Genomic DNA, 21,105 nt, shown 5'->3' with positions numbered 1-21,105 from the left:
CCTCTCTTGATTCTTTCCTTTTTTCTTTTTCCTTTTTTGACTTATTTGATTAACAAATGAAATATCAGTTAGTATTCCACTTTATTTTCCCAATTGTCATCTTAGGTTATTTTTCCTTTTTTTTTTTAAAGATTTTATTTACTCATTCATAGAGACACATAGAGAGAGGCAGAGACACAGGCAGAGAGAGAAGCAGGCTCCACGCAGGGAGCCCGATGTGGGACTCGATCCCGGGTCTCCAGGATCATGCCCTAGGCTGCATGCGGCGCTAAACCGCTGCGCCACCAGGGCTGCCCTCATAGGTTATTCTTCTTATAATTTTTAATGCTTGTTCTATAACTAATAATATGCATTTCTAACCTATCAAAGTCTAGTTAGAGTCAATATTTTACCACTTTATACCTCCTTCTTCATACTTCCCATTTCTCTCTTGATAATTTCTCTTTCCTATTTCATAAATGTAATAACATTAAAACAGTATAATTCCATTTACGATCACTGATCCTTTCAGCTGTATTTGTCTCATCTTTTACTTCTACAAGTATAAATTCCATCTTGCATAAATTATAAATCACCAGAAAATATACACTTTTATATTTACCCACTTATTTACAATTTCTGATGCTCTTTATCTCCCCCTGCCTTGCATATTCCAGCTGCTTCATCTTCCATGAATGCTGATCTCTGTTCCTCAGCACAATGGAATCACCATGCCTTGTTTGGACTTGAGCTCACAAATGGATAGTCAGAAAATTATCTCCAATCAGGAACCAGGGGCCCACCTTATGAGTTTCCCTTCTCTCAGGGACTGTAGATATGTGTTGCCTATTATCCAGTGCTTCAAGCGACACCCAACATAGGGTTTTCAAAGCCAGAACAGAATAAGGAAAGCATCAACCAACCTGGGAGGGCACTCTGGTATATGAAATTGGAACCCAAGCACAGTAATGAAGGTGTCTGTGTAGGAAGATGGCCTGCATCTAAGCAGTCTTCTTGACCCTGAGCAATGCAAGAGGGGTGTTCTAGTTACTTTGGCAGTATAACAAATTACTCTAAAATTTAATGACTTAAAACAGCATCATGTATTATTTCCTCAGGTTTACATAGGTCAGGAATTTTTAGAGATCACAACAGGAATGGCTTCTCTCTTCTCCACAATATCTGAGATATCAGTTGAAAAATTGAAAAGCTTGGACCTGAATTCATTTGAATGCTCATTCACTCAAATATCTAGCAGCAGTTGATGCTGGCTTTTAGCTGGGGGCTTCAGTTCATCTCCACATGGGTTTTCCCATGTGGTCTGGTCTGAACTTCCTCACAATATGGTGGCTGGATTCCAGGTCAAGTATCCAGAGAGAGAGAGAGAGAGAGAGAGAGAGAAACAGAGGCAGGCAGAAGCTGTGTTACCTTCTAATCTAGAAAATTATACAGCGTCACATTCACTGCATGCTACTGATTGAGCCAAACAGTCATTCAGGTTCAAGAGGAAAAAACTCTCAATGGAGAAGTATCAATATCTTGAAAGAAGAGCACGTAAGATGGGATATATACTGGCATGGCTTTGAAAGTACAGTGTCATAGTGGGTGTTTTTAGGCTGGAGAGTAGGTTGTTGCAGAGTATTGGAGCACAAGTAAGATGAAGAGGATGTCCATGTGGAAGGCAACCTGCTTGTAATGATGGTACCAGAATAGAGAGAAGGCTATGTGGAGAGCAGGCAGCCTCACACATGGTGATAGTCCAAGAAGGGTGAAGAAGGTACCTGTATGGAAGTCAGGACTACTATGGGTGTCTGGCTCTGAGCAGGGTGAGAACAACATCCAATGGGTGAAAGGGTACAGGGGGTAGTGACCCGGTATAAGGTATTAAAACATTTGTGAAGTAAGAAAGGCATTAGAAGGAAACTGGTTACATTCAGGGGCATTTATCAAATAAGTAAATATATTAAGGATAATAGAATCCAGGTTGCTTAGTATCAAAGAAAGAAGTTACAAATATGAAAGAGGAAAAAACTAGAATGAACTTTGTCATGTCAGAATGGAATAGGGGAAATACATACATAGATTCCCTAGTCCTGTCCACTGAGAGGGTCTTCAGGGACAACTAAAAAGCAATGAACATACTTAGCACCCAAATATTTGTTTCTAAATGTGGCACTAAAAGGAACCAGGGCTCCTTAGAGAAGTGGCTGATTCCAGCGCTGGGCCAAAGCAAGTACAAAATAAGTCTCGAGTATCTTGTGCCAGAAAGTGAGATGAGAACATGTCAATATGTCCTACTGGCTTCTGCCAGTACGAAGGGACTTCTACTGGCTAAAAGCTGGGAAAATATGAACTTCAAAATAAGTAATGATAATGATATAACTCACTGAATAAAATAGGAATCCGCAAATCTACGCTGATGTAAATAAATTCAAAAATTGAAAGTTTGATGAGGAATAGGATAGCAGCTACATAATTTCAAAGTTACCTCTCCAAAAAATACTTTTTAAAAAATATTTTATTTATTTATTTTTTTGGCAGGGGGAGCACGAGCAAAGGAAGGGGCAAAGGGAGCAGGAGAAGCAGACTCCCTGCTGAGCAAGGAGCCCAACTCAACTTGGGCAATCCCAGGGTGTTGGGATCATGACCTAAGCTGAAGGCAGATACTCAACCAACTGAGCCACGCAGGCAGCCCTCCACAAAATACTTTGAAACAACAGAAAAAATTAAGGTGTAAGACACCAGACCTTAATTAAGTGATCAAAGTGAACATCATCAGTAATAGGACAAATGGAACCATGTGCCACCAAATAGAATGCAATGAGAAAAACAAGCTCATACCTGTGATATCACAGATGGAAACTAAAGAGACATAACAACGTTAAGTGAACTTTTTCTATAAAGGATATTATTGGGATAACTAGTGAAATTTTAATGAGGTCTAGAGGATTAGATGGTAGCCATGTATCACTGTTGGGTTCCAGAATTTGATGCTTACACTCTGGTCATGTAGTGTCCTTGTTTGAAGAAAATACATACAAAAATCTTTAGTATGAGGGGGAATCATGTCAGTAACTTGCTCTCAAGTTGGTCATGAAAAATAGTTCTTTGTAGTGTACTTGTAACTTTCCTGTAAATTTGAGGTTGTTTCAAGTTTTTAAGAAAATATTGTACATAGCATTTGCAACTCTGATCTCAGACTATAGATTTCATTAAGACACAACCTTAAAAAAAATGGAATTAAAAGGACTTACCTACTCTTACATGTGATACCTGCAATGAAGTGTTTGTGTGATACAAGGAAAATACCAACATTATCTATATACTAACTAAAAACCTTGAAAACACAATCATTGCAATAAAGGTCAATGATAAATGTATTCTTCAAAAAATTAAAATAGTTTTCATATGACCTAGCAATCCCACTTCTAGTTATATACCTAAGAATATTCAAAACATATGCCTATAGAAAAATTTGTACACAAATACTCAGAATGGAATTATTCATAATAGCCAAAAAAACAAAACCATCCAAATGTCCATCAACTAATGAATAGATGAACAAAACTTTAGTATTTTTGGAAGTATATTCATCAATAAAAAAGAAGTTCTGACACATGCTAAAACATGGCTAAATCTTGAAAATAATGTGAGATGCAATAAGCCAGACACAAAAGGGTCACATTGTATGATTCATTTATATGAAATGAAATGGTCCACACAGACAGAAGGCAGATTGGTGGTTCTCAGGGGGCTGGGGGGCAGGAGGAGTGCAGAGTGATAGCTAATGTGTATGGGACCTCTTTGGGGGGATAATACAAATGTCCCGAAATTAGTCACTAGTAATGATTACATAACTTTGTGAATATACTAAAAACCACTTCACTGTTCACTTTAAAAGAGTAAATTCGGGATCCCTGGGTGGCGCAGCGGTTTAGCGTCTGCCTTTGGCCCAGGGCCCGATCCTGGACACCCAGGATCGAATCCCACGTCAGGCTCCTGGTGCATGGAGCCTGCTTCTCCCTCTGCCTCTCTCTCTCTCTCTCTCTCTCTCTCTCTCTCCCCGTGTGTGTAACTATCATAAATTAAAAAAAAAAAAAAAAGAGTAAATTCTGTGTTACATAAATTAATTATCACAGTAAAAAAAAAATCCAGTGAAAGTTAAATCTAATATTAAATAGAGGAGAAATCTATTAAAATATGTAAGTACAATATTAGAAGTTTTAAAAACATGACAAAGAATATAAATTTTTGCTAGAGGCCAACATTATCACAGAACTCAGTTACCTTAAAAAACAGGTGCCGGGATCCCTGGGTGGCGCAGCGGTTTAGCACCTGCCTTTGGTCCAGGGCGCGATCCTGGAGACCCAGGATCGAGTCCCACATCGGGCTCCCGGTGCATGGAGCCTGCTTCTCCCTCTGCCTGTGTCTCTGCCTCTCTCTCTCTCTCTGTGACTACCATAAATAAATTTAAAAAATTAAAAAAAAAACAAACAGGTACCATACACCCATATAACAATAATAAATAAATTAAAAATGTAATTTTTAATATTGTATCATATAAGGTACCTACGAATAAATCTTCAACAAATGGACCTTTATGGACAGAATTATAACAATTTATTAAAAGATATTAAAGAAACTGATATTAAATGAAAAGATTTATGGAGAGCCTGGCTGGCTCAGTCAGAAGAGCATGTTGAGTGTTGATCTTGGGGTCAAGAATTCAAGTCCCTATTGAGTATAGAGATTACTTAAATAAACTTTTTAAAAAATGAAAAGATTTATATATCAAATTCATGAATAGGAAAACTCAGTATCATTAAGATAGCAGTCCTCCCCAAACTGACCTATGCAATTTATTTATTTTTTTTTAAATATTTTATTTATTTATTCATGAGAGAGACAGAGAGAGGGGCAGAGAGAGAAGCAGGCTCCATGTAGGAAGCCCGATGTGGGACTCGATCCCGGGACTCCAGGATCACACCCTGGGCCAAAGGCAGGCGCCAAACCGCTGGGCCCCCTGGGGATCCCATGACCTATGCAATTTAAAAATCAGATTCTAACCTGACAAGGATTGGCCAAGACAATTATGAACAATGCAGTAAGAGTTCCCTACCAGATTATTTTGGATTATAATAAAGCTATAGTTTAATTAAAACCAGTTTTATGAGTTTATGACAGACCAGACCCTTCCATATTTTAAAACTTAATCTATAACAGAGGCAGCACAGCAGAGCAGTGGGGAGAGGATGTAATGATTCTGTGGGAAATGATACTACCTTCTGTGGAAGGGTTGAAAAAGTTACGTGTGCATTTTTAGTGATCACAATGACCAAGGGGTGCTCCAGGTATTTAATATGAAGGGATAATGAATACTAAACATCTTGCTAGGCATGAGACATTTCTGTATAATAGCCATATCCAAGATGCCAAAAATGCCCCTGCTTAGAAATCCTGAATTAGTCAGTAAAAGGTGCTAAAAAAAATTCATTATCCATATGGAAAAATTAAAATTACGTTCCTGCTGTGAACCATATACAAAAAAACAATTCCAGGTGGATTATGGACCTAAATGTGAAAATTATAAAAGCCACACACTCGGAAAAGATATTTGTAATACATTTAACAAAGGATGAATGTGTGATTGCTACGACTAACAAAAGCAATTAACAGTGGCTTAAACAAAGTAAAAGTTTATTTTTCTCATTAAAAAAAAATTAGTCTGGGGATCCCTGCGTGGCTCAGCAGTTTGGCGCCTGCCTTTGGCCCAGGGCGCGATCCTGGAGTCCCGGGATCGAGTCCCGCGTCGGGCTCCTGGCATGGAGCCTGCTTCTCCCACTGCTTCTCCCTCTGCCTCTCTCTCTCTCTCTCTCTCTCTCTCTCTCTCTCTGTGTCTATCATAAAAAAATAAATCTTTAAAAAATAAAAAGAGGCCTTTAAAAAAAATTAGTCTGGGGGTAGGCATTAAAAAGCTGATATGGTAGCTCCACGGATATAAAAAACTCAGTTTCTTCTATCATTTACATTCTCAATGACACTTAATGGTCCAAGATGCCTGCTGTACCTTTAGCCATAGTTCCATGTTCCCGGCAGGAATTAGGAGAAAGGGAGTAAATGGGGAAAAAAGCATTCCAGAAAGCTCCATCTCCTGACTTCTATGTACAATTCATTAGCTACCACTACCTGTAAGAGGCTGAGAAATAAATTTTCAACTAGGTACAATACCTGAAGTTCTACAGGGAGAGTGGATATAATGTAGGTATCTGACAGTCTCTGTTATAAACATCTAGACAGGGTTCCACAAACTATGACCAGCTTGTTTTGTAAATAAAGTTTCATTGGTATAGTCACACCCATTTATTTACCCATTATCTATGGTCGCCTTCTCACTACAGTGACAGAGTTGAGGGTCCTGATGGAGCCTACAAAGTCTAAAATATTTCTACTTTATCGAAAAAGTACACTTACCCCAATCTAAAAGATAAAGAACTCCTATTAATATGAAAACAATAAAAAATAAATGGGTATGAAATATAAACAGGCAAGTCAAAGACTACAAATATGTGCATCATCATCTATGGAACTCTCCAAACATAATGCTGAGCATAAGAAGCCAGATACAAAGAGTACATACAGATGATTCCATTTATATGAAGGGCAATAATAAAAAAAACTAGTGACAAAGGTCAGAATAGTGGTTATTTGGGGGGTTGCAAGAGGTATCTAGGGTGCTAATTGTCTATATCTTGATCTGGGTACCATTTCTCTCTCACACACACACACGATTTCTAAGTTGTGCAATTTTTTTTTCTGTCTAACCTACCCAATAGCAATCAGATACCTTTTTTTAAACCTAAAAGTCTGATTTAAAAGTTTGATAATTCACTGTTTTGGTCAAGAGTATAGGAAAACAGGCTCTTCATATGTTCCTGATGAGACTGCAGATTAGAACAACTTCTACAGAGGGCAACTTGGCAACAGCTTTCAAAATTACAAAAGCATGTATCTTTTGACCAGCAGTTCCACCTCTAGAAGGTTATCCTTGGATATATCCACATCTATGGAAAATAGTATATGTACAATATTATACAGTATTATAAATGCATTTTTGGTAATAGTAATGAGTATGCAACTATTAAAGAACAAGTAAATTTTTTATAACATAAATATTCTTCAAAATATATTAAGTAGAAAAACAACTGGCGCTATACAGTGTATATGACAAACTTTATGTAAAAATAAAAATAATTAAAATGTATAAAGTTAGCAAAGGAATAAATTAAATTTGTTAATAATTCTTGTCTGGTTCCTTACTTTAATTGAAATAGCTTTAATGTTTTGACATTCAAACTGATTTTTGCTATTCAATTGGCAAATAGTCATCAAGTCTTAAGGGTTTCCTCCTTGCTTACTGAGAATTCTCATAAGGAATGCTTTTTGAAATGTATTGAATATTTTTCCAGCATCTATAGGTTTGATCATACTTTTTCATTTAATTAATCGATGCTAAATATATTACATTTGCAGGTACATTTCTTATTTTCTTTTTTTTTTTTATGATAGTCATACAGAGAGAGAGAGAGAGAGAGAGAGAAGAGAGAGGCAGAGACACAGGCAGAGGGAGAAGCAGGCTCCATGCACCGGGAGCCCGACGTGGGATTTGATCCCGGGTCTCCAGGATCGCGCCCTGGGCCAAAGGCAGGCGCCAAACCGCTGCGCCACCCAGGGATCCCTGCAGGTATATTTCTTAGAATAAACCTTACTTGAGATTTTACTCAAAGGGAATAATAAAATGATAGAGAACTAAAAAAAGATCTAAATAAAAGAACTATGTTTCAAAAAAAAAAAAAAGAACTATATTTCTAGCTAGAATACTAAGATGAAAAATGATTGAAATGTGTATATATATTTAGCACAGTGCCTGGCATCTACTAAATATTCAGTAAATTTTAATCCTCTCTACATCTTCCCTAATTTAATATAAAGTTACAATGCTAGACCAATTAAATTCCTGATGAATTATAAAATTTGCTGCAAGTGAAAATAAAATTAAGCTTAAGAGGTTAAGTATTAGGACACAAATACTAAATAATATATGTTGTTTAATGAACATTGGTAGATTTGCCCTAAAGATTTTAAAAATATAATGAAAATGACATGATTTTATTTTATTTTTTTTAAAATGACATGATTTTAAATCAAATATAGAAAAGTGGATCAAACAAAATAGGTTCAACAGTATAAAAACTTAATTCATACCTCACACCATATATTATTTAAAAAGTATGGTAAGTTAAAAGGATAAACATAATATTCTACAAATGCTATAAAGAAGAATAGTGCAATATTCCATCTTACTAAAGATAAAATCCTGACGTATAAAAATGAAGGTAGTAAAAAGAAGTAGTAGTAGTAGTAGATGTGAAGGTCGAAAGTGAAATGGTGGGGATCCCTGGGTGGCTCAGTGGTTTAGCACCTGCCTTTGGCCCAGGGCGGGATCCTGGAGTTCCGGGATCGAGTCCCACATCAAGCTCCCGACATGGAGCCTGCTTCTCCCTCCTCCTGTGTCTCTACCCCTCTCTCTTTCTCTCTCTCCCTGTCTATCATAAATAAATAAATCTTAAAAAAAAAAAAAGAAAATGGTAATATTTGATCTTTAAAAAAATCTGCTGTGCAGTAAATAAAAAAAGGAAAGCAAAAAAAAAAAAAAAAGGAAAGCAAAGGAAAGGGATACATTTGTATGACATTTATAACTTATAAAGAAGTACTAATTGCAATATAGAGACAACTAATGGAAATACAAAGTTAGTACATTAAAACTTCACAATAAGCCATCAAATTAATTATTTCCCTTAGGATATAATTTAAATTATTTACTATGGCTTTATATGATCTAGTCCTGCCTGCCTCTCTGATTTCATTTATGCTTTCTCTGTCTGAGACCATCCCCCAACCTTTTTTCAGTTCCATGAACATACCAAACATTTTCCCTTGGAAACATGAAACTCTTTTCATCCTTTGGCTTTTGCATATGTTGCTGGTTAACTGTCTGGAAAGCTCTTTTCATCACTCTTCACGTAGTTAACTTTTTAATCTGTAAATCCCAGATCTATCTATCTAATAATCCTATCTAAAGTAAATCTCCCCTATAATGTCTATCAATCCTATCTAAAGTAAATCTCCCCTATATGTCCTGTTTCTGTAAATCCCAGATCTATCTATCTAATAATCCTATCTAAAGTAAATCTCCCCTATAATGTCCTGTTTCAGTAGCCTGTCATCTTCCTTAGAGGACTTCTCACCTTTTGTATTTTACTTATTGTTGTTACTCTCCCTCATTAGACTATTCAATCATGTGAATCTCACTCACCCTATATTCCCCAGTACAATGTCTAACAGCAGATGTATTCAATAAATATCTATTGAATGAAGAAAAATAAAACTCAAGCATCAGATAATAATGGAAAGTTCCAGTTATGACATTAGGGATATTTTTTTTTTTTTTTTTTTTTTTTTTTGACATTAGGGATATTATATAACTATATATAGCTATTCAAATTGAGGTATGGAAGTAGTAAAAGAAATGTTTATATGGAATAATGGTGAATGGAAAAGCAGACCACAAAATAGGATGCACATATACAACTAAGTAAGGAAAGTGTTTATACAACCAAATTCAAATGACTGGAAAATAATTCATGGTGATAATAATAGATTATAACAATTAGCAGACCTTGTAAAGAAAAGAAGTTGTTAACAACGATATGCTATAAAGTCAGTATTGTGGAAGAGTACTTACAAAGTATAAAAACAGAGTATAACATTGTAGGTACGCCATGATTACAGCTAAATTAAATATAAATTGAAAGAAGACACAGAAATAAAAATACCTATTGCATCAAGGCAATAAACATGCATAAAATGTGACTTTAAAATTTTCTTTTTGGGATGCCTGGTGGCTCAGAAGTTTAGCACCTGCCTTTGGCCCAGGGTGTGATCCTGGAGGCCCAGGATTTAGTCCCACATTGGGCTCTCTGCATGGAGCCTGCTTCTCCCTCTGCCTGTGTCTCTGCCTCTTTCTCTCTCTCTGTGTCTCATGAATAAATAAATAAAATCTTAAAAATAAAATAAAATTTTCTTTTAAGGTTTTGATCTTTTAAAAATAATATTTTATAATGGTATTCATATGGGGAATATATAAAAAATAGTGAAAGGGATTAAAGGGGAAAGGAGAGAAAATGAATGGGAAATATCGGTTAGGGTGACAACATGAGAGACTCATGGGAAATGAACAAGGGGTGGTGGAAAGGGAGGTGGGTGAGGGGATGGGATGACTGGGTGATGGGCACTGGCGGGGGCACTTGATTGGATGAGCACCGGGTGTTATACTATATGTTGGCAAATCGAACTCCAATAAAAAAAATACAAAAATAAATAAAATAAATATTTAATAATGGGAAACAGCCATAAATAAGTAAATAAATAAATTAATTAGTCAATCTCTTCTCAACACCTAATAAATAATGACTAAATAACATTTTGGGTAGATATCTTTAGTCCTTTTTTCTAATATGTATATAAGCAAAAATATATGTAAACTCAGAACCACACTATCCATATTATTTTTAATCTGCTTTTTTCATTTAATCATATATCATAATCATTTTCCCAGTCTATAGTAGCTTAATAATCAAGTTCCAAGAATAATTTAAACAACAGGTAACAGTGGTGAAGAGACACATTAGTGGACTACACAAAGCAAAAGGTGTAGACCCAGAGCCCAGTTTCATACTAATGTTAAGTCTAACACTAACATTTTTAAGGATCAACTACTGTATCCATAAAATAGCAAATACTGAAAGAGGTAAAAACTGATGAGAAGTATTAAAATGTAAAAAACCAATGTTCAAGAGTGAGGAATGAAATATACTGACAAAACTGACAAATCCTAACTCCCAGAATAGTCTCCCAAGTACTCCATCAGACCAATAACATACAACTCACACCATATCCCCAGGAGAAGTCCGAGCTGCCTTCCGTAGAGATCCCTGTGCCTGTATAGCTTAGAAAAGCAGATCTTGAATTCCCAGTGTCAGCTGATGTAAAAGGTGATTCTTGTGTAATGTCAGAGTCACTAAATGCAAAATTTGGAAGAAGAGAGAAAACAGAAAAATTCTTATATTTTCTCAAGTTTCTGTAGCATTAACTACTCAGCAATTTACTAGGTGGCAAGCATGTATACAATCCACAGAAGCAAAAATAAATGAAGAATTTAATATTTAAACATGGAAAAGTCTTAATTCCTACAGAATTGATGACAGTGATTCTAAATAATTCTAGTTATAGTTTGCAACAAATACTTTAACATTCAACTTAGCATTTCAGAAATATGAGCAGTAATATTTGAACTTGTATGGCACTTTTACAGTTTACCAAGCACTTTTATAGATATAATCCCATTTTATCCTCACAACAACCTCGTGATATAGAAGTCAACTGACCCCATCTAAAAAATTTTTTAAGTTTTTTTTTTTTTTTAGTTTAAGTACACTTTACATTCAATGTGGGGCTCAAACTCATGACCCTGAAATCAAGAGTTGCATGCTCTTCCAACTAAGCCAGCCAAACACCTCAATTAACCCCATTTTAAAGACGATCTGAGATTGAGTTTTAGGCTTTGCTTTTTATTTTATTTTTAATTTTTAAACATTTTACCTATGCATTTGAGAGAGAGGACAACAGAGGGAGACAGCAGGAACAGAAGGGGAGGGGAGAAACAGACTCCACGCTGAGCAAGATGCCTGACTTGAGGCTCAATCCCAGGACCCTGAGACCATTACCTGAGCCAAAGGCAGATGCTTAATAGACTGAGCCACCCAGGTGCCCCTGGTTCTAGATTTCGAAAACTGGTTTTATGACTATAATTCTTCTATGATACCACGTTGCTTCTCAGAACCCTCTTTGAAATTACAGTATGCTCTGTTTCTTAAAATGGTAACTGCAGCTAATACTTACTCATTAACCATTATGTCAGTCATGCCAAGTTTTACATACTTTACCTCATTTATATTCACAATACCCTTTAAGAGATACTATTATCAGGATCCCTGGGTGGCGCAGCGGTTTAGCGCCTGCCTTTGGCCCAGGGTGCGATCCTGGAGACCCGGGATCGAATCCCACGTCGGGCTCCCAGTGCATGGAGCCTGCTTCTCCCTCTGCCTGTGTCTCTGCCTCTCTCTCTCTCTGTGTGACTATTATGAATAAATAAAAATTAAAAAAAAGAGAGATACTATTATCTGGTAAGTAACTTGCCCACTGTTACCCAGGTAATAAGTGGCAGAGCCAGGATTAAAAATCAGATGTTAGACTCCTTCTGGGTCTTGGCTTTTAAGTATGTCAAAATACTACTTTTCAAGGGTTATAAGTATGATGTTTCCATTAGCTGTTCCAAAATGAAAACTGAATGGTACTGAAATGTGATAAAAATTATTGTTTTGTTTCATTAGTACAAGACTAGGTATCAAGTCTAAACGAAAAAATACTTTTGCCATTATCAAGTGTAATAAGCAAACAAGTACACTTTGTGTTATTACCTTTGGGAACTTGTGTCTTTTTCATGGCTGTCATTAGTAGAAGAAATTTCATCCAGCTGCTCTGGAAGGGGATGATGATTAACAGCATGTTTTGTTATTCCTTTCCTGTGAAAGATTTTTTAAAAAGTTATATTTCTTGTGAAGAAAAAATATATACTTTTCAATAACTTGACTACAGGTTAGTCACCTACTTCCTGCTGCTCTGGGACTGCACTGTCCTATGTGGTAGCCACTAAAACTAGCAGTTAAAATGTGGTTAGTTGAGGAGCAGCTGGTGGCTTAGTGATTGAGCATCTGCCTTTGACTCAGGTTGGGGTCCTGGGATGGAGTCCCACATCAGGCCCTGCAGGGAGCCTGCTTCTCCCTCTTCCTATGTCTCTGACTCTCTGTGTGTCTCTCATGAATAAATAAATAAAATTTTTTAAAAATAAAATAAATTAAATTAAATTAAAATGTGGTTAGTTGGCATGATGAGCACCAGGTATTGTACGGAAGTGCTGAATCACTATATTGTACACCTGAAACTAATATTACATTGTATGTTAACTGGAATTTAAATAAAAACTTATATTCTTAAAATTAATTTCACTGAAAACTTAAACTACAGTAAGTTATAACCCCACACCTATTAGAATAACTAGCACAAAATATAGTAATAACATTAAACGCAAACAAAGATGTGTAGAAACCAGATGTCTCATACACTGCTGGTGGAAAGGTAAAAAGGTATAGCCAATCTGGAACAGTCTCACAGGTTCTTTTTTTTTTTAAGATTTTTAATTTTTATTTTAAGAGTGAGAAAGAATGAGTGGAGGGCAGAGAGAGAGGAAGAAGCAAGTTCCGCTGAGGAGCCCCACACAAAGCTCTCCATTATAAGACCGTGGGATCATGACCTGAGCCGAAGGCAGATGCTTAACCAACCCTTGAGCCACCACAATGCCCCAATTTTTAAAAAAAAAAATTATTTATGAGAGAGAGTGAGAGAGAGTGTGCATGGGAAGGAGCAGAGGTAAAGGGACAAGCAGGCTCTGCACAGAGCATGGAGCCCAACATAGGGCTCTATGCGGGGCTTGATCCCAGGACCCTGAGATCATGACCTGAGCTGAAACCAAGAGTTGGATACTTAACTGCCTGAGTCACCCAGGTGCCCCAGTTTCATAGTTTCTAATCAACTAGTACCAATGTCAGTTTACTAGCTTTGACATACTAGTTACGTAAGTTGTCATCATTAGGGGAAGGTAGATGAAAGGTTCATGGGATTCTATGTATGATTTTTTAACATACATAGTCTATAATTGAGTCTATAGTGAGTCTATAATTATTTCAAAATAAAAAGGCAAAAAACAAATTTCATCTGTTCTATTTTTTTTAACATGACTACCTGAAAATTTAAAATTCCTTATGTGGCTGTATTATATTTCTATTGGACAGAGCTGCACTAGGGAGTTCAACATGTACATTAAACTAAGGGATCAATTATATGTTCCAGTCTTTTTTTTTTTAAGATTTTATTTATTTATTCATAGAGACACAGAGAGAGAATGAGAGGCAGAGACACAGGCAGAGAGAGAAGCAGGCTCCATGCAGAGAGCTGGGCGTGGGACTCGATCCAGGATCTCCAGGATCACATCCTGGGCTGCAGGCGGCGCTATACCGCTGCGCCACCGGGGCTGCCCTCTATGTTCCAGTCTTTTTTTTTTTTTAAATATGTTCCAGTCTTAATCATCTATAGTAGACCTTCCTCCCCCCCAAAATTCTGTAATAATAAAATAAGTTTAGGAAATGTGATAAGCTAAACAAAGTACATAGGTTTCTTTATAAAAGGCCTCCTTAGGGCCTTTCATATGTAAATGTATATTATAAATCTCTAATACTCTTATTTCATAGGCAAGGAAAGTCAAGCACAGAGAGATTAAGTAACCTGCTTAAGGGATGCCTGGGTGGCTCAGCGGTTGAGCATCTGCCTTCAGCCCAGGGCATGATTCTGAAGTCCCGGGACCGAGTCCCACGTCGGGCCCCCTGCATGGAGCCAGCTTCTCCCTCTGCCTGTGTCTCTGCCTCTCTCTCTCTCTCTCTCTCTCTCTCTATCTCTCATGAATAAATAAATAAAATCTTTTGTAACCTGCTTAAGGTCATATGCCTAGGAAGTGATGGGAGCCAGGATTCAAATCCAAGTACTCTGGCTCTGAGGTTTCTCAGACCAAATGAATAATTTGAGATTTTAGTGAATTGTACCATTTTTGTATATAAGGATAAAACTAAGGGCCCAGTCAGCAGAGTTTGTACTTTAAACTATTTCTCAAATGGTGGGGATGGGTTTGTGCAGAGCTATCTGAACTTCTCTCATTCAATGATCCTACAACCAAAAGCTTGTCTTTGAGACAGTAGAAGTGAACAGAAATGTGGATTCCAGCTACAAAACAGAAACATAAGACATTTTTTAGTCTTTCAAAGAAATGTGAGTATGAAATGATTAGGTAACACCAAAGAAACATTAAATTTGATCGTAACACTGCTTTTACATAAGAAAATACCTGGGGGCACCTGGCTGGCTCAGTGGATTAAGTGTCTGCCTTAGGCTCATGTTGTGATCTCAGGGTCCTAGAATTGAGCCCAGCACTGCTCCACGGGGAGTCTGTTTCTTTCCCTCTTTCTGCCCCTCCTTAAACCCCTCCCCTGGCTCATGCTTGCTCTCTCTCACACTCTCTCAAATAAATAAAATCTTTTTTAAAAAAGAAAATACCTATAATTTTTAGAAGTGCATACTGAAGTATATAGGGGTGAAATGATAGTGTCTGGGATTTTGCTTCATTATTTACAGATGACGGACAGAGAAAATGAAAAAAGATAAAGACGAAGATGAAGCAAATATATCAAATTTGTGATAATTGTTGAATGTGGGTAATAGGTGGTTAATTATATTATTTGCTATACACGTATGTTTGAAATTTATCACTTTTTAAGTGTTAAGCTGTATGTTGAAAATCCCTTTTTTTCAAACTCTTTTCAATATCCATAATTTGGAACTAATAGAAACCTAAAGTTACTTATTCAAAGCAAATTATCATCATAACACCTAAAGTAAAAATCACTTTTATTTTACTGTCATTGAGATACATATAATCTTCATTATTTTCATTATTCTTATCATCCTGACTCCTCTACAGAATCTTTGGAGGGGTTGCTTTTAGGGAGTATCAAACCAACAATATAGAACAAGTACCCTAACTATACTGGGGCTCACCCACTAAATGCCTACCAACAACTTTTTCCATAAAATATGTATTTTTTTACTCTCAGAATGGTCAGAATTAATTAAAAGCAGATGTTTAGCTGAGCCCTGTTCCCTTTATTAGAAAATTACTTTCTTCTTCATACTTTCTAAAAAGCTTATTGTCTGAATTGCTACTGTATAAATATCCTATTACTTAGTGGGTAATAAGCTTCTTAAATTAAGGCAAGAAGAGATCACAGATTTTCTTTGTATGTCTGTTGTACCAAGTAAAGGTGGGAAAGGACAGGAAATAACCAACTACTGAGAATCTACTATGGGTCAAGCCCTGTGCCATCACTTTGGATATGCTTTATTTTTTAAAAAAGATTTTATTTATTTGAGAAAGAGCACAAGCGGGGAGGGGGGTGAGGAGCAGAGGGAAAAGTAGACTCCCCACTGAGCAGGGAGCTCAAGGTGGAGCTCAATCCCAGGACCCTGGGACCACTACCAGAGCCAAAGGGAGACACTTGACCAAGTGAGCCACCCAGGCTCCCCTTAGATATGCTTTTATTTATTTATTTTATTTTTTAAAGATTTTATTTATTCATGAGAGACACAGAGAGGCAGAGGGAAAGCAGGCTCCATGCAGGGAGCCTGACGTGGGACTCCATCCTAGGACTCCAGGATCACGCCCGGGGCTGAAGGCAGATGCTAAACCTCTAAGCCACCCAGGGATCCCCCAGATATGCTTTTAGATAAAGTCTTAGTCCTATATTACAGAAATGAATGCTCAAATATTTAGTAATCTGCTTAAAAGTCACATGACGAGAAAAGAGCCTAGCCAGAAACCCAGACTGACTGAAGATTCCATGCTTGTTATTACCATATGTAGTTAGTATTTAATTAATAAATGTATAGTTGCTAAAATTACATGGCTCTATGGAGAGAAAAAAAGTTGGGAGTTGAGTATAAAAAGCCTAAGCTCAAAACCTATTGGTTATATAATCTTAGGATGTGTAACCTTTCTGATATTTCATGCTCTGAAACACTGAAAGACAATCATGCCCATCTTACAGGGTTGTTGCAAGGATCAAGAGGTGAAAGTCGTTTTGAAAGTGAAAGCATTAACAAATGTACAACATTATCATTATTGGCTAAATTACAATGCCTCACCGTTGTAAGGGACGGGAGGTGGGTCTTTAAGCTTAAATGTTTGCTCTCTAGATCAAAACTTATCCTTAAGGATTCCGATGTTTAATTGCAGAGATGAGGAAGTAGTATGTGTCACGATTATGGCCAACGCTTCAGGGTCAGATTGACACCCGGTTTGTGTGCTCCACTGCCTTCTGCCTGTGTAATCTTTGACCTGCTTCCATCTTAAATCTGGGACATTTGCAGAATGTAAAAAATAATATTCCCTATTCTGTATCCCTGCTGATAGGATTAAGTGAGTCAATGCAGGTAATCAGCTTTGCATGGTGCCTGGCACTAGATAGATAGACATATGGATTTTTTTTATTGGATTTTAATTTGCCAACATATAGCATAACACCCAGTGCTCATCCCGCCAAGTGGCACTAGATATACTTAACTTTGTTGTAGCACTCAGTCACCTATTAGTACCTTCTCCAGTCGTCAATGGCCTTTGACAGTGAGGCATGAAGCACTGAGAAAACTACAAATGCCACAGGAGACCCAGTCCCTGAATTCAGGAAGTGCAGCCCGGGAGGGCCAAGTCCTAGGACAGCACAAGTGACACGCCCTTAGCTGGACAGGGAGACAGACCGGGCAGCGTCTGACAACTCTGGGAGGAGAGAACTCCAAAGAAAACGTTCCTTCCCCCACCCTGGGAACGGGAAGGTGAGAAGCACCGGTTGGGAAGGATCCCGACCGGAGCGCCCGGGGCCCTGCCTCAGCCTCCCCCGGCCCGCGCTGGGAGGGCTGAGCAGTCCACTCACAGCTCCAAGCTCTGTGGCACCGCCTTCCGAGTGTATCTGGAGATCATCCTCCTCTTCCTCCTCTGCCGCGAAGGGGGCGGGCACGCCAGGGTGGGGGCCTCCGGGCCTGGCCCTCCCGCCGGCTGCGGCCCGGCCCCCTCCCGCCACCTCCCGGCCCCGTCACGCCCCGTCGCCTAGACTCCGGACCGCCGCCACTCCTAGAGTCCCCACCCCTCCGGCCCTCCGCCCTCCCTGCTTCCCCGCGGGGGCGGAAGTGACGAAAGCACCGGGGCACCCGCCTAATGCTCCGGCGGACGCGCAGCAGTGACGCCACCGGGGGTTCCGGGGTCGGGCGGGTCTTTGCGAGCTTCCGCTGGCCTCAGGTGCCTGGGAGACGTCGGGACTGACCTTGGGCCGGGCTTTGGCTGCCACTGGCCGCTCCGGACCCGCTCCCGCGGTGGGAGGGGCGGCCGAGGAGAGGTGCCGCGGCGGAGACGCGTGGGGGAGGCCCGGGAATCGTAAGCAGAATTGGCTTCCTTCCGTCTAGCGAGGAGCACTAGACTCCGGCTCAGTCCTCTGCTGCGCCGTCGCTCCTCTCTCTGCGTGTCGGTTTTCTCACTTGTACAGCAAGGAGTTAGCCCGAGTGATCTCAAAATCCCTTCTTGTTCGGACACTAAGTTCTTTATAAAAATGTGTGCCTTACATTATGGGGTTGGGTGGATGGGAGTATCCGCCCCTCGGGGTTGGGAAGCCAGATGATGATTTAGACAGACTGGATAGAAGATGCAGGTTCCCCTCGACCTCGTCTTATCAGCCCGTTAGGAAACCGAATAAGAATAAAAATCGAATTGTGCCTTGCAGTGGGCCCATCCAGCGCTGTGCGTCCTCTAGCAAGGCTCATCTGGCAGCAGCAGTTAGCTGGTACTTGTGTTTGTAAGGGAGACCCTTAGAAAATAGAGCTATCTCCCTCCTCTTGAGACTTGAAAACGGGGTTAGCTGGACAATATTCATAAAACGAAATTTAAATTCTGCGGAGTGAAGGTTCAGAGCTGATTTTTTTTTTAACAGTGTACATGTTGTTTTTTTTAAAGATTTTATTTGTTTATTCATGAGACACACACACACACAGAGAGAGAGAGAGGCAGAGACACAGGCAGAGGGAGAAGCAGGCTCCATGCAGGGAGCCCAATGTGGGACTTGGTCCCGGGTCACCAGGATCACTCCCTGGGCAGAAGGTGGCACTAAACCGCTGGGCCACCGGGGCTGCCCTCTTTGGGGCTGCCCTCTTTTCTTACTTTGGATAAATTTTATATTCCTTTCTCTGTTTATAAATTTTTATTTCTTTTTTTTTAAGATTTTATTTATTTATTCATGAGAGACACAGAGAGAGGCAGAGGGAGAAGCAGGCCCCACGCAGGGAGCCCTACATGAGACTCGATCCCGAGTCTCCAGGATCAGGTCCTGGGCTGAAGGCAGGCGCTAAACCGCTGAGCCACCCGGGCTGCCCCAGAGCTTTTAAAAAATAACAATTTAAACTAGGAGAGGGGGATGCCTGGGTGGCGCAGCGGTTTGGCGCCTGCCTTTGGCCCAGGGCGCGATCCTGGAGACCCGGGATCGAATCCCACGTCGGGCTCCCGGTGCATGGAGCCTGCTTCTCCCTCTGCCTATGTCTCTGCCTCTCTCTCTCTTTTTCTCTCTCTGTGACTATCATAAATAAATTTAAAAAATTAAAAAAATAATAAACTAGGAGAGGAATTTGGAAGTAAAAGAGTAACATTCTCATTCTACAGTTAAGGAAAAAGCCCCAGAAAGAGAAATTGAGGTGCTTAAAGTGACACAACTAATTTCGTGGCAGAGCTGGGGCTTCTGATAGTATTTCACATAAGCTGTTATTGCAGTGCTTCTCAAAGTGTGTTATGCATGCACACTAGCGCTAGTACAGGGGCAAACCTTTTGTTTTATTCTTGCATACCTATTAGTTAATTTGGAATGTGATACTCAACATCTATTTACTGTACTGTATGAAAAGTTCTAATATAGTTTTAAGGTTGAAGAACATAATTTTAAGTATAAAAATCATTATAAGAATATTAAATGGTGTTACCACTCATACTTGATCAAGGCAAAAAATTAAAATGAGAGTATGTGGGTAACTGAATTTTGGAAGACAATGGAATCATGTAGGATAGTTCAGAGAATTGGATTTTACTTCTCCATTATTCTGTGTGGTTTTACATTGTTGAAACTTTAAATGTAGTTTTCAAAGAAAAATGGAGGACAATACGAAGCTGGCCACAATGGAAGACACTGTGGAGTATCACCTGTTCCTGATACCAGATGAACTAAGGGACCCAGAAAAGCACAAAGAGATTCTTCAAAAGTATATTGAGAGGATAATGACTCAGTTTGCACCTATGCTGGCCCCCTACATCTGGCAAAATCAGCCTTTCAATCTCAGATATAAACCAGGGAAAGGTAAGACTCTTTTCCTTATTTTGATGTGATGTGTGTGACATCTAATTCTGACGATGATGTATAATAGTCCATAGTTCATTCAGTCTTGTCAGGAGATTTATAACCTGAACTTTTTTGATTAGTGATGCTTGCCTACGTTTGGTTAAATCCTTAAACTTAACCAAAAAATTTTAAAAAATTATCCTGATGAAAGCTTTCTAATAGTAATTACCTTAGGAACTAATATATACTCAACATTATTAAACCATGGCTATTCTTTGCAACTTTACTCTTCTGTGCTGTAATGTATCTAGGAACCTATACTCAACAGGTTCAGGCATCTGGCTTCCTTAACCGTAATTTGCTTTAGTGGTTACTCTGTATTCCTCAGTTTTGATCATGTGTTTAGTAGGCTGCCTTATTTCACATAGTTGTGAAACTATGTGGCTCTACCTGGCTTATAAAGAGAAATAATTGGGCTTAGGGCCATTATTTGCTACTCAGAAGCATTTTGAGATTGCTTCACTGCTTCCCTGTATTGTTGGTGCTTGACATCTGACCTCTGGCCAAATATGGCACTTTTTCTTACCATTTCATATAGCTTTAGTAAAATGAGGTATGAAGAGGTGACCATGGCTCTTATTTTATGCAGGGTCTTATTTCAGATCAGGAGTTTGGCATCTTTTGATACTGTCAATTTAGGTTTAGATTTAGTGTTTATCTGTTCTCCTTTGGCTAGCAGTTGCCAGGTGTGTTCCCTGGTGTTAATTTTATTGAACTCCTGTTCACTGAAACACATGTGATATTTATTGGCAAGAACACTGACACATTAGCACAGCACATCCAAAACCAACTCCTTATCTTTTTCCTAGAAAATCTTTTTTACCCAATGTTTTCTTGTCTTGCTTAATGGCACTGCTATCCA

At 38.7% G+C, this 21,105-nt stretch overlaps 2 protein-coding genes across 14 annotated transcripts in view; one reads left to right on the top strand and one right to left on the bottom strand.

Annotated features, from left to right (window-relative positions):
* Positions 1-17,966, bottom strand: part of FAM149B1 (family with sequence similarity 149 member B1) — a 72,490-nt gene extending 54,524 nt beyond the window's left edge. For 2 of the 11 annotated variants that reach the window (XM_035715226.2, XM_035715227.2), the window contains exons 1-4: positions 17,748-17,964; positions 12,576-12,680; positions 10,987-11,116; positions 4,267-4,434 (exon numbers count right to left, since the gene is read on the bottom strand). In XM_035715226.2, the coding sequence (XP_035571119.1) occupies positions 4,267-4,434; positions 10,987-11,116; positions 12,576-12,680; positions 17,748-17,794 (450 nt within the window). In that variant the 5' untranslated portion in view covers positions 17,795-17,964. Of the gene's footprint in view, positions 1-902; positions 1,000-4,266; positions 4,435-10,986; positions 11,117-12,575; positions 12,681-17,747 lie in introns of those variants that run through there. The other 9 variants (XM_049108780.1, XM_049108779.1, XM_025435035.3 and 6 more) reach the window with 9 other exon arrangements.
* A 91-nt stretch (positions 17,967-18,057) lies between these two features.
* The window catches only part of ECD (ecdysoneless cell cycle regulator), a 32,917-nt gene continuing 29,869 nt past the window's right edge, over positions 18,058-21,105 (top strand). For all 3 annotated transcript variants that reach the window (XM_025435032.3, XM_025435031.3, XM_035715225.2), the window contains exons 1-2: positions 18,058-18,244; positions 19,984-20,201. In XM_025435032.3, the coding sequence (XP_025290817.1) occupies positions 19,997-20,201 (205 nt within the window). In that variant the 5' untranslated portion in view covers positions 18,058-18,244; positions 19,984-19,996. The remainder of the gene's footprint in view (positions 18,245-19,983; positions 20,202-21,105) is intronic.

Source organism: Canis lupus, chromosome 4 (assembly GCF_003254725.2).
Source record: "Canis lupus dingo isolate Sandy chromosome 4, ASM325472v2, whole genome shotgun sequence".
Classification (NCBI taxonomy): domain Eukaryota; kingdom Metazoa; phylum Chordata; class Mammalia; order Carnivora; family Canidae; genus Canis; species Canis lupus.
The sequence above is the reverse complement of the archived record's forward strand: the minus strand, read 5'-3'. Positions and strand labels throughout refer to the sequence as shown.